This window comes from Sebastes fasciatus, chromosome 5 (genome assembly GCF_043250625.1).
Source record: "Sebastes fasciatus isolate fSebFas1 chromosome 5, fSebFas1.pri, whole genome shotgun sequence".
Classification (NCBI taxonomy): domain Eukaryota; kingdom Metazoa; phylum Chordata; class Actinopteri; order Perciformes; family Sebastidae; genus Sebastes; species Sebastes fasciatus.
The window spans coordinates 30882504-30896943 of NC_133799.1; the positions used below are offsets into that span (position 1 = coordinate 30882504).

The following is a 14440-nucleotide window of genomic DNA, read 5'->3' on the forward strand; positions in this document are numbered from 1 at the left end:
TCTAAATGCCATTATTTTGACTGATATTGCAATTGCGATATGATTTGCGATATTAGAGGGAATGATCTTTTTTTTAACATCATTATTCTCATTTTCACTGAAAAACATTAAAATGATTATGATGTGATTTTTGCGAGGATCTGCACCAAAGAAAGATGTTTTATTAAGTCTGTAGAATATAATGTGTAGGCCAGGACGCACATTTCGCCTTAAACAAATATTGCGATTTTAACAAATACTGCGATTTTGAAAATTGCAGGAGGCCATATTGCAATTTCGAAACAATTTCGATTAATTGTGCAGCCCTAGTCCCCAGCGATACACCCGCCAAGTGTGAAGTCGATCGGATGAGTGGTTCTCTAGATATGCAAAGGACACACCCACAGACAAACAGAGATTCCTGGTTTACAGTTAGATTAGATGTTGTCTTCTGTACTCTCATTCACGCAGCACTGTTGTTTTAAGTATCTATTCATCAATCACTGTGTGTTTGTGTGTGTGTGTGTGTGTGTGTGTGTGTGCGTGTGCGTGTGCGTGTGCGTGTGCGTGTGCGTGTGCGTGTGCGTGTGCGTGTGTTTGTTGCATTCAGTCCCTGAATGAAAGCAGTGAGGGATTAAACATCTTTACATTCACAACGGAAATCCAACAAACCACTAACACTGATGTGATGCCAGCTTGGCTGTGATTAAAATGCTGTCTATGTGGTTACTGGTGGTTATTGATGTATACATTTAACATGCAGACCTGAGTTTAATTCTTCCCAAAACAGTCTACTTTATCTCCAGCACACTTCATGCTATGTGAATAATTCATATGCATTGCTGTATGGATTAGAAGCAGCAGCAGCAGTTTAGACCTCTGAGTTCTTTGCCTCTGAAGACGATATGCAAATAGCCATCCTCAATGCAATGCCCCAAAGAAAGAGACAAAGATGAATTGGCACAATAACATTATTAACAGAACCAGTTTTCAATCTTGTTTTACTTTGTATTCAAACTCATATCTCCAAGGGCCGAGCACTACTTTAGGGGTCTGATGGAGCGTGCTGTGTATCATTACAGTGCCGGCATTTGTGTGAAAGTTGAATTGACTTCAATATTTAACAGAAATCTAAAGTGACAGCAGACAAAGAGTGGGAAACATTTAGAGAGAGAGCTGAGCGTCTATTCTGCGCTGAGCGAAGCGCGTATGGTGTTTTTTCTGGTCGCCGAGAGTTGAAAAATGTTCAGCTTTGGGTAAAATGCTGCGCTCGCCACTGTCACTTTTTACCCAGCTGTCCAATCACAATGGAGAAGGGGTGAGAAAAATATCACATAGACCACCAACAATAAACAAGTACTTAAATAGTTTTAAAACTGTCATCTTTGTCATTTAAAAGGCAACAATATACGTAATAATAACAAAAAAATATAAAGCTTATTTATATAGGGTAATGGGTAATATCCCATTTAAATTTATTTTTGTATGCAAGAAGTGGACGTAGTCACCGTGACGTCACCCATTGGTTTGTGAACTGCCGTTTTGAAGCCTTGAGTTTGGCATTTTGGCCGTTGCCATCTTGGCTTTTTGCAACCAGAAGTGACACAAGAGGGTGGAGCTAAGTATAACCGAACGCTGAATAAGGCTTTTTTAGGCGACCAAAATGTTATAATTAACTTTCATGAACTGAAAACACACTGTGAAAGGGTTAAAGTTGTAAGACGGAAACGCAAACAACTCCCAGACCGGACAACGCCGTGGTAGCGACCTGTCAATCACAAGGTAGCCACGCTCTAAAGCATCCACTGCTTTATGGTCTATTTTACTCTAAATGGGACCATAATTTACTAAATGAACACCATGCTGTATTGTAGAAGACTTGAAACTAGCGATTGAGACCATAAACTCATGTTCACAATGTTTACAGAGATAATAAATGAAGTGAGAAGTAGAGTCATTTTCTCATAGACTTCTATACAATCTATACTTCTTTTTGCAACCAGAGGAGTCGCCGACAGTGTGGTGATGCAAGTTAATTAAAGTTAATTCAATAAAAGTGTTTTTTCCTAAATGTTGAGACACCTCATACATACGCCAGACAGACATTTCCCCTGCTCATTACTGTGCACAAGTGTAATGAAGCTATGTAGCCTACATAGGCCGCAAGAGCCCTTCTGGTGCTGACAGACATAGAAACCTCCCGGCAGGGCGCGTTTTGCAAGCGCACAAAAACGCATGCAAGAGTATCACCACCACTGCTTCAACTCCATCCCAGATCCCAGGGGGAACACTGCGGTATTAACCACGAATGTCCAACTGAAGTTTTAAATTCACTTTTGACCTGGGAAACAACAGTTGAGAAACAGCCTCACCACAGTAGTAGTTTTACTGGAGCTTTCGATTATATCGCATGATGTTCCTCAGCAGATGATGTATGCTCAGTTATCATGTAAATGTTTATGCATTATTGACAAGGGAAACATCCATCCATCCATCCATCTTCAACCGCTTATCCGGGATCGGGTCGCGGGGGCAACAGCTCCAGCAGGGGACCCCAAACTTCCCTTTCCCGGGCCACATTAACCAGCTCTGACTGGGGGATCCCGAGGCGTTCCCAGGCCAGAGTAGAGATATAATCTCTCCACCTAGTCCTGGGTCTTCCCCGTGGTCTCCTCCCAGCTGGTCGTGCCTGGAACACCTCCCAAGGGAGGCGCCCAGGAGGCATCCGTGCTAGATGCCCGAACCACCTCAACTGGCTCCTTTCGACGCAAAGGAGCAAGGACTCTACTCCGAGTCCCTCACGGATGACTGAGCTTCTTACCCTATCTCTAAGGGAGACGCCAGCCACCCTCCTGAGGAAACCCATTTCGGCCGCTTGCACCCGCGACCTCGTTCTTTCGGTCATGACCCAACCCTCATGACCATAGGTGAGAGTAGGAACGAAGATTGAACGGTAGATCGAGAGCTTTGCCTTCCGGCTCAGCTCTCTTTTCGTCACAACGGTGCGGTAAAGCGAATGCAATACCGCCCCTGCTGCTCCGATTCTCCGACCAATCTCACGTTCCATCGTCCCCTCACTCGCGAACAAGACCCCGAGATACTTAAACTCCTTCACTTGGGGTAAGGACTCATTCCCTACCCGGAGTAGGCAAACCACCGGTTTCCTGCTGAGGGAAACAAATGCTGGCAAAACAGTCTCACCACAAGGTCAGAGATCTTAAAGTGCTCAGACAAACGGAAATTTGAACACACAAACTCTGTCATGCAAAATAGACCTTGTGGTGAGTTTTGTCAACATGAATTTCCAAAGTTTTATTTTTGAAGTTTTCAAATAAATTGAAGGATTACATCTGAAAAGGCTAAGAACGTTGTACAAGGTCTTAGCCCCATAAAACCATTTCTAAATGCAATGGCACATTCACTCAGAAATCCATTGTTACCAAGCTGCTGAAAAGTTGACATTGACACAAGATTATCAACATGAATTGTTTGAGAAGCATGGGAAAGAATTAGTTGCTTACTGATTGATTGCACCAACACATTTGCTGTAACATGGTTCAACATTGCATTATGAAAATAAAGTATAACTTCGATGTTTTTTCTTCCAGTTTGATGTCCGGACTAGCAGCCCTTGACGCCAAGTGTTCCAGTCGGCTCGGTCTGATCACAGTGTCTTATTACCTGTGGACCACCTTTGTGGCCGTGGTAGTGGGAATCATCATGGTCTCCATCATCCACCCAGGGGGCGCAGCCCAGAAAGAGGACTCGGAGGACAGCGGCAAGCCTATCATGAGTTCTGCTGATGCTCTGCTGGATCTCATCCGGTAAAACCACCATAACATCCAACTGACTATACATGTCATGTGCACCCCATGAACAACTGATTCCCAGTCAATGATTCTTACATTTGAGAGCAATTACTGTATAAACATTTTTGTCAGGCGGACATAGTACAAGTGGAACACATGCTGTTCACCTGTTTGGCTGTAAGGAATCACTCTTCACAGCAGTTGAAGTCTGTATCTGCCAAGTCAAGTGTTCCATTAATCAGTGGCTTCAGTAAAGCATTGTTAGGGGGTCTGTAGTTTGCTCACATCAGGGGAGGGGATGATTAGCAGAAGAAGCAGGGCTTGGGAGGACTGCAGTGAGCTACCGTCCTCAAAAATAATACCCACTGAAAGCTGCACTCAGATTATTTCTGTGCTGCAGGGGATTTGTGTTGTCGGGGTTTATAGGTGATGTATGGAGCTGAATTCTGAAGAGAGGTGACAAACAGGAGGGGAGCAAGGGGGCGAGATATAAGAAGACTGATCCAGAGTGTATATATACAGTACAGAGTAGGCACTGTGTTATGAAAGCAAATAATACTACTACAGAAAAATGATATTCAATTTAATGATCCTGGGTTAATATGCTACATCATTAAAATGCAAGCTACTAAATGTTTAGCGTTATACAACAACGCAAGCACAATTAACTCCGTGAATTTAAAATGAAACAAATCAAATGCATACAACAAGTTTACAACAACAAGCACAAACAAACAATCCCAATCCCAATCCCAATCATAGTCACCACAGAAAGTATCTGTGGATTTAAAAAATACTGTAGCTGTGAGCAGAAACGACTGCAGCACGGGCTACAGTCAAAGAGTATAGAAGCAAAGAGATGAAACTTCGGTACTTTTTTGACAACAGCTGCTACATATCGCTGCGGTAGCGTCATTTTGAACTGAAAACACCAACGAGTCTGTGGCCATGGATGTATAAAGAGACGTCTGTGAATCAGAGGATTTTTTTTAGGTAAATCAACTTCCCAATACGAACACTTAAATAGCCCTCATTTAAATTGTTTTGTCCTAAAAGTTGTAAAATTCACTAATAGCCGAAGTTAGAGTTGTTTTCCTCAGCATAATGAACGTGCATCAGACCCACAGGCTGTAATTCATCAATTTTATTATCTTATAATACACCCATGGGCTGTATGCTGTAAGCCTGTACCGTGGTGGATGTATTAATGTACGTGTTCCCAGACAACCGGCTATTGGCCAGTAGCTAGTAGCGCTAGTAGCGTGACATCAACAGAATTTAATGTAGTTGTAGGCTATTTACTAACACGCAGGACACAACGTCTTCTATATCTATGGTCTGTGGTCTATTGGACATTGATTTTGGAGGTCCTTGACATGAAAGAGTTTGAGATTGCTCTCAAAATCTGTGGGCTTGACTTTTCTGACTTCAATTTATGTCCATCGTTCACTTTATGCTCCTCTGGGAAGCGGCCAGACAAAAAGGATTAATAAATAAATAAGAAAGAAAGTAAATAGTTATGATAGTATGCATATTTATAATATTTGTATTGTTCAACACAGGCCATTTAAGAAGAGACATTAAATATGACAATAGAATAGAAATAATTTTGTTTCACTTTTGTACAGCACTTTGTAGGCAAATGTTTTACTGGCGTCCCGTAGTCGCTTTCAGTCCAAAATGGTGGAAGCTGCTGGGAGCTGATGTTGGAATGAACAATTGACTTTCACTTCTTATCAATATATTTTCTTTTCCTACAGTTGAATAGTAATGCAGAGTCAGAGCCAGATGTTACGTTACTGTGGAAACAGGAGTACACAACTCCTGCTAACTAGCAGCTGCCTGCCAGCTGAAGCTAGCCGGAGGTACACGGCACATGACAGATGTTTAAGGCTGCAAGTTGGAGCCGCTGGAAGTAGCAATCGTCTATCGCTACCAGTAGAAGTAGCCTGCGTATGGACGTTTAGGGAACATCGGTAAATTGTAGCGTCTACTGATCTACCCTTGTACTTTCTCTCTCTCACACGCGCACACAGCGGGCGATGGGGCGCTCAGTTTTTGCCTTTGTAATTGTCTCAGTTCTAAGTCCAAAAGTCTAACTTTATTGAAAAAAGATAGATATAATTGTTTCCAAAATTATTTTTTTTTTTTTTTTTTAATATAACGAGATAATGCGCCTTCAAAACCTTCAAAAACAACATTTTCACTGTGGTAAAAAAAACTGGCATAATAAACCTCTACGGCTCGTTCCTGAAGCTGCAGGGCAGTCTGGCAGCAATCTAACAGCAATCTAACAGCACCATAAATTACATTTATATAACCACAATAGCACAAAATCACATTTTCCCCGTTTTTTAGGGTGATGACATCAAAAAATATGACAGACATTCAAAGCTTGATTCGAAAACCTCAATAGAAGATTTGAGTGTAACATTCGGTAAAGCCCTAAAAAGTATGATTTCATAGTTTAGTTTTGTTACATATAAGTCTGATGTCTTCATATACAGTTGATAGATAGATAGATAGATAGATAGATAGATAGATAGATAGATCACTGGGTGTTTAGTTATGTTTCTGTGTTGCATTCAGTCAGCAACAATTAAAACACACATGTCATTCAATATGAAGCCAAGCATTTATATAAAAGCAGTTATATAAAATGTACACTGACTCACCAATCTGTAGATCTGGGCTACTTGCAGATGAAATCCATCCGTCGATCTTTCCTGGTGAACACATCAATTACAGCATTGTAAATCCTTCAGTTTATTTAGTCTCTGACTCTCAATTGACAGAATAGCAAGGGCCAACAGCCGTGCCTTTCCAACAATATGTCTTTATCTGTTTCAAGGTAGTGCCACTGAGGCTGTGGTGGCTTGTATTGTCAGGACCAGCTGCAGCAACTTTGTTGCTTTCTAAACTGCGTCTTCATTCAGGGTCTAGTACCAAATTTAATGTATGTGTGTAAAAGTGAGTAAAGGCAGCTTCAGGCACTTTTTCTTTATTCTTTGCCGGCACCCGATTGAGCTCTGAGGAGGCCATGACGGACGCTCCATCGTATGTCTGTGCCACCAGTTTTAAACATTATTTAAAGGTTTTCTGAATCTGCTCTTTTTGGCAAACATTTCTAGAAGAATGAAATGTTCAGACGAAGGCTGTGATATGTGTAAATAATAAATAATCATTTAACTAGTAATAATAATGGTCCAAAATGATGTAAGATTGCATAGTTTTAAGTTAGAAACCTTCACATTTTCTTGGGGGAGGACCCTCAAAACCCAATTTCTCCTGGTACATTTTATTTACTGTCCAAATTCAGAATGCATCTCTTTACCCTGCTGCAAAATCTGTAAGAGCATCCTGACTGGGACACTGCTCCTAAAACCTGAATGATACCCGATTACAGGCTACGAATAACACAGGAAAGCACGTTAATATATGGGAAAATAAACAAACACACCACCTTAATCCTACAATGTTCCAGATGAAATATTATTGGAGTTAGACAATGTGATTTACAAGGGAGCCAGGGTGGGCACTGCCTACCTACATATACCTTTTTATTTATATCAATAAGGTGAGACCAGTTTTAATAGTTTTATGAGGCCATATTATGATAATACAGTCAAGAATTTATGAGAGAGTAATCAGAATCATATAATATATTTCAAGAAAAAAGTTGTGTTACTTGTAATATTCTGAGTCTTTTTATTTGAAAAAAAACTCAGCTGTAGAATTATGTGTATATGATAGTAAGTGCATCAGCTTACAATACAGTATGTGTCCAAATGAGGGCTGTAGAGGATCCATTGAGGATCTGAAGGTATATTTCAGTACAAGGTTCACCATTGTTGTGAAATTAGTTTGGCACATCAGGAACACCTTATCATAGATTTAAAGGGCTACTCCAGTGATTTAGTATTGCACGTGCACGTTTAAAAAAAATAATCGTCAAAATGAAAGCAGCACAGTCCACGACATCCTCACTTTTAGTAGTATGGGTCAAGATCCAGACAATTGCAAAACAGACAATTGCTATGCCACCATGGAGGTGGGTCACCATGCACCTCCCACATTGCACATCAGCCGTAGATCAGAACCACGGACAGCAGCTGAAGTGCCAGATTTATCAACGCAAATTTAAAACTCCCCGCCCTGGACTTAGCAGCCAAAAGGGTTACCCCATGTCCTTTTTTATTGGAATGGCCTGTTCCGTGAGCGCCTCAGTGCAACGTGGCACGCCTGAAATAGCTGAAAATATCCTATACTGCTGTTGGCTATATTTTATGTCATTTCTAGTAAATATTAACATTAAACATGTGTTTTCTGTTTAAAAACAACACGTCTCCAGTCTGACCACGAGCGCGCAGCTAATAGGTAGCTTACGTGGTTTTGTTCACATGACGTAACAGAAGTGCATATTACGGATTCTGTGTAGACACGGTGTAGGGAGGTGATTTTGGGCCCCCGACAGCTTCTGGGCCCCGGTTACACCGTCGATATTTACGACACTGCTCACCAAATCTTTACTGCCCTGGTACATGCCTTTGTCTTGCAAACTCCATGCCCCTAGTTTATAATGCAGGTTTCCTGTTTGCAAACCTAAGCCCAAATAACTACTGACATCATCAGGGTTATTTTCAGACTTTAGTCAGTTCCCTGCAGAGTCACAGAGGACATCACAGAACTGTACTCGGAGTAGTGACGGGTAAACTGGACTTCATGTGAGTGCAAGTTTGGGCATGATCATCCCCAATAATCACCTCCACCTCCACATTAGATGATTTTGAGGTTCGCCTCACTATCAGGCATAATAAATGAAACCAATTACATGATCTCTGTGGCATAACTGGGCTTCAAGCAGCAGCAGCAGCAACAGCAGCTGCAGTGCAGCGGGAACTTTGTTTCTTCCAAACAGCCACACCTCTGAACGCGAGTTAATGGCGTTGGAAATAAATAACTAAAATACAATATTTTGGTTGTATCATTTTTTTCTCCAAATACTCTCTTTATCCTCACAATATTATTAATTTTTCCTCAGTAGCTCTATAATACATGAGCCTATTTACAGCACATCCAACTTGTTGTGTCCAATAGCCTAGAACAAAACAATACATATAGTGTACGCACGGCATGTTCCCATGCCAATGTCATTCTGACATTTGTGGCATGATGTCAACAAAAAAAACAGCCGTGAGGAAAACCATCTGACATTCCAGACAACACAATAGCGGTGATGTTCAGCATTTTAATATAGAAAACAACATGTCACATTGATGGGAGGACATTCTTTGAGTGCTATCAATGATGTATGTTCCCAGTACTGCAGGCAGAGAACCTTGTCTGTGAGCTCATCTATGTTTTACTTTCTCCATGCTCTGAATATGATAAGAAACATTCTGTGCTGTTACTTATAAGTAAAAATGAATATGGAAATGGTTTTATGCTTTGTACATGATGGCACAAGAATAATATCAGGTATAACTGGTTGTATAAGTTGGATCAAATTATGGAGTAGCTGGTTTATGAGGTGTTTCTTTGTGACCACAGTTACTACTTAAAGGTGCTATTGATAACTTTGATAACATTCGGCCACTAGATGTCGCACTCTCCCTCCCCGTTTCCATTGCATTCACTTCACAACAAGGAGTTGCCAGTTCGTTGCACAACCTACATATTTTATGATCGAGTGGATGACACTCAGACAGACATGTCAAGTTATGAATATTTCTTGGAAGAGTAATGAATTTTGCAACTTGTAGCTATAGGCCTACATTAGCTATATATCTAGGTTACTTTGTGTGAAGGTGTTTCAAGTTTCATGTAACGCACTCTGTGGTATGGCTATTTAGTTTTAGGTACTGCTTAGCTTGTCATCTAAGCAGTGGTGAAGTGCAGGTAATACGCAGGTATACGACGTATACCTTCTTATTTATCAGTCGGCCACCCACTTCTAAATCCCCTCTGATGCGCATCTTTATTATAAATTGTTTGAGGGAAATATAGCGTTAGGTAAGTGGACACAACCGCTGTTATTTTTCTCATTTTGACAGTCTTACCGGTGACAACACATTAGTTAAGGTTGTAAGGACTATGGCTATTGGTAGTTGTTGGTGGTTTTGTTTAAATATGCCGAATTGTAATTTTATGGGTTATTGTTATTCGGACGATTAAGCTAAGATAGCTAATATGTGCTGACGTCAGTTGTCACTCGTTGCCACGGGAACTCTTAAAGAAAACCTTGTTTTTCTCGCATGCCTCCACGGTGAACAGAGAGTCAAAAAACGGAGAAGACTTTCTCTGTGTTTTGATTCTCCGTTTAGCATGGAGGCATGTGAGAAAAACAATGTTTTCTTCAAGAAGTCAAGCTAATACGGGGTGAGTAATTGATATACAACTGGTCATTTTGTGGGTGAAGTATTCCTTTAATGACATTGGTATTGTGGGACCCCTTTGATTTAAACAAAACAATTTGGGGCAATATTTTATCTTATTCTAGCTGAGCTGAATGGCTAAATTGTCCACCTCACACCTCCCTTTTTCACATAAAATCAATTCTTAGCAGGCCTAAGTAATAACACCTCACTAGAGCAGACATCATCCTCACAGTATCCTACTTTTTCAGACTGTTTGGATTTGCCACAAATCCTGAGACAGGATTAAAAACATTGGTTGTCTTAAGCTTTTCAGTTCCCGTATTCTGGGATGACTTCATTGTTGACTAAAAACATTTAATCTTCTTTAATAGGAGATGGTACTCAGTTTCGCAGACCCAGTATCAGTAAACAGAACTATTAACAGTCACCTGTTCGACATTGTACCTCTGCAAGTCTAATCCGGGCATTTTATTTCCTGCTGTTGGTGGAACGATGGGGAGAGTCTGAGTTCAGGCTATTAATCAGAGAGCACAGAGCTGTGTAGGCAGGCTGAATGGATCAGCCGGTGACCTTAAGAATGCACTCAGTATAAACTCTCACAGTGGGACCGGTTCAAAAATGCATGTCTGCAACTATAATTACTGTATGTAGGTGAGCGGATAAAGAATAATATTAGTAGCAGTTCATATTTGAATTGGATTTAAACTTTATCACATATTTGTACAACCGCGGTTCACTAAAGTGCCGAACATGTTCATAGGAAAAATGAATACAAAGCGAGCAACAATAAGAACAGAGTGAAAACAATAACCGTAATGTGCACATAATAGCAGTATTAGAGTTGCAGCACAACAGAAGATAAACACCAGCGAGAACAGGTGGGTCTTCAGCAGCGACTTAAATGATTCTGTGGTCTAAGCTGTTTTAATATGAAAAGGTAAGCTGTTGCAAAGATTAAAACTAGTTTGGCTGAATGAAGAAATGCTTCCAAAGGCCTACCATTTTATCTCCATTGATGTTACAATGGAGTATTAGGGCCACTATTGGAAAAAAAATAGTCTGAGATTTCGAGACTAAGTAATATAATATAATATAATATCATATAATATAATATCATATAATATTATATAATATCATATAATATTATATTATATGATATTATATTATATTATATGATATTATATTATATGATATGATATGATATTATATTATATAATATTATATTATATGATATTATATTATATTATATGATATTATATTATATGATATGATATGATATTATATTATATTATATTATATTATATTATATTATATTATATCATATTATATTATATAGGGGGGAAAAAAGTCATATTTTGAGAAGAAAACTCACAATATTTTGAGAAAAAGTTGTAACATTTTAAGGAAAAAAATCATAATATTTTTTAAAAGAAAAGTCATAATATTTGGATAAAAAAAGTTTTAACATGGCCAATTCAGGTGTAACTTCACCCTGAGGTCTGAGCTTAACTCCACCCACTGCATAATTTAGAGAAAATGCCCCAAAAAAAGTGAGCAAGGGGCTAAGGATGAGGGCGTTTTTCTTTTTAGATGGCATAACATTATTTGTTTTTTACATATAAATTGCATGACATAGATCAGACCCAGCCAATGTCAGCAATGGCCTTGCAAGGTTCAGGTCTGATTTACAACAGTAGATGGTGTGTTGAGCCATTTTCAACCCATGAAATGCAGATTTGTATAAGTTTGGTGAAAAAAAAAAGTCAATATTAACTCCAGCACTGATGTGTTCCATCACAGTACAGTCATATCATTTAGTTGCTAAAAAAACATGTTTAAGTGTGCAGTACCTCTTTAAACAACGTGTTCTTGGGGACATTTTCTCATTTAAATTCTGTTATTGACTGTGTGTGAGAAGTTTTAGGTGGCTTCACATTGTTTTGAGAGGTATCTCCATATCTATTTTGACTCGACAATCCGTTTAAATGTCACCATGTGTGAGATCTTTCTGTCGTGAATACACCAATACACCAGTGGAATGCAACCTTGGACATTATTACAGTCATTTGGTGCGAACTGGCTTCGATTTAAAGGTTTGAAAAGAATGTCTGTATTGCATTAGAGGTTGAGCTGTATTCGTTTCAGTCATACTTTTATCCTGATTCTTCAACCAGGATGCAAGTCAGTCAATACAAAACAAAAAGGGTTTTGGATTCAAAGAATATTTTGTGGTTTGGAATCTTAACAGGTTATATTTTGTTGTTTTATTGGTTTTCTTTTAAGAAATCTAATTTGGTTAAATTTGGTTTAAGCACTGATCAGATTACTGTTAGCAGTTTATGGTTTGGTTGTATTTCAGAAATAGTATTTTTGTTTTTTTAGAAATTGTATTACTGTTATATACTGTACAGGAACTTTAGTAGCACATGTAGAGACCAGTTATAAAGTCAGTGAACTGACTCAGTGATGTCAGCATAGATTGTATGTAAGAAGTGAACGCAGTCACCCATTGATTTGTGGACTACAGTTTTGAAGCCTCGAGTTCGGCATTTAGGCCGTCGCCATCTTGGTTATTTGCAACCAGAAGTGACACGAGAGGGTGGAGTTAAGCACAACCGAGCGCTGAATAAAACATTTTTTAGATGACCAAAAATGTCATAATTAACTTTCATGAACTGAAAACACACTGTGAAAGGGTTAAAGTTGTAAGACAAAATGACCGGACAACGTCGTGGTAGCGACCTGTCAATCACAAGGTGGCCATGCCCTAAAGCCTACCCTGCTTTATGGTCTATTTGACTCTAAATGGGACCATAATTTACTAAGTGATCATCATGCTGTATTGAAGAAGACTTGAAACTAGCGATTGAGACCATAAACTCATGTTTACAATGTTTACTGAGGTAATAAATCAAGTGAGAAGTAGGCTCATTTTCTCTTAGACTTCTATACAATCAGACTTCTTTTTGCAACCAGAGGAGTCGCCCCCTGCTGGCTAATACAAAGAATGCAAGTTTAATGCACCTCCGCATTGGCTTCACTTTACAGACCCTGGAGTTGCCCTCTGATATCAGTTACAATTATATCTAATCAGCTAACATTAGCTGCTATAATCTGCTGGTCATAGCAGACCGAGTAAGGCTGTAGCAGCAAAACCCCTCAGTGTATTGAATTGTGGAAGGGGGCATTTTATTGCTTATTAATTTAACTTTAAAGAATGGGAGAATGTGTTACAGGCCTGGTTAAAGTAAAACCCCTAAGTTTAAGCTGTTCCGTTATAAATATAGGGTCTCTTGTAAGTCATCCATATTTCATTTTTGAGTTATCACACCTTTGTGTGCAGTCGGGCTTTAATTTCATACAGCGGTGCAGTTGACTTTAACTTTAATGGAGTCAGGAGCAGAGAGAAAATGATCTGCCTGGGCCATTATTGTCAGACCTCTCTCCAAACAGTATGTCTGGTGGGTGGAGTGCAAATGGTTTTTAAAATGAACTTTTTGGAAAGCAACTACATAGTTGTGTGGGAAAAAAGTTAAACGTTAGGTTGGGCAACTGAAGGTATTTAGATAAGGTCAGGGTGAGGGTTTTGTTATGGTTAAATAAACCACATTTCACTGAAAATAATGACTCACAGCAGAAACTTCTATTTGTTTGAGTGAAATGAACCCGGTGTCTTGTTTTTCTTGAAAATTAAAAACTACATGTATTATTTAAATAACTGGAACACGATGTGAGGTCAAGCCTGCCGAGTGAGGACTGTATTGTTGTATAGTTCTCTTCAGCTTTGTAGTGAAGAAGGATCGGATACTGTTACTTACGGGAGACAAGTATACCAATATTAAAACCCATTTGTGCCCAAAGACTATATTTGATGAATAACATGTTACAACATTTGTTCTGATTGGTCTAAAGCAGTGGTGCCCAAACTATTTCCCTTGGAGGGACAAAACTGGAACTCAATGATCGGCCAAAGTAAACACCTATAGTATTGTGTTGTTAAGATGCAAAATAGTACTAGGATCCCAAGTTCCCCTAATTGAATATTATTTTAGCTTTTACATACATTAAAACCCACCTGCTGAATACAACTGAGCTCATTCCAGTCATACCCAATTTATGCATTTCCAAGACTGACAAACATGCAGAAATATTGAAATACACAATTTTTAGAATAGGCGATAATAACACATTTATACTGCATTTAAAAAACGGCATGTTTTTGCCCAAAACTGCATGTGATTAGCATCAAGAGGACATGTATGTAAAGGGGAGACT

At 39.3% G+C, this 14440-nt stretch overlaps 1 protein-coding gene across 1 annotated transcript in view; it reads left to right on the top strand.

The window, feature by feature from the left end:
- Positions 1–14440, top strand: part of slc1a7b (solute carrier family 1 member 7b) — a 50339-nt gene that overhangs the window by 23266 nt on the left and 12633 nt on the right. Inside the window, exon 3 of the mRNA XM_074636829.1 lies at positions 3588–3803. Within this exon, the coding sequence (XP_074492930.1) occupies positions 3588–3803 (216 nt within the window). The remainder of the gene's footprint in view (positions 1–3587; positions 3804–14440) is intronic.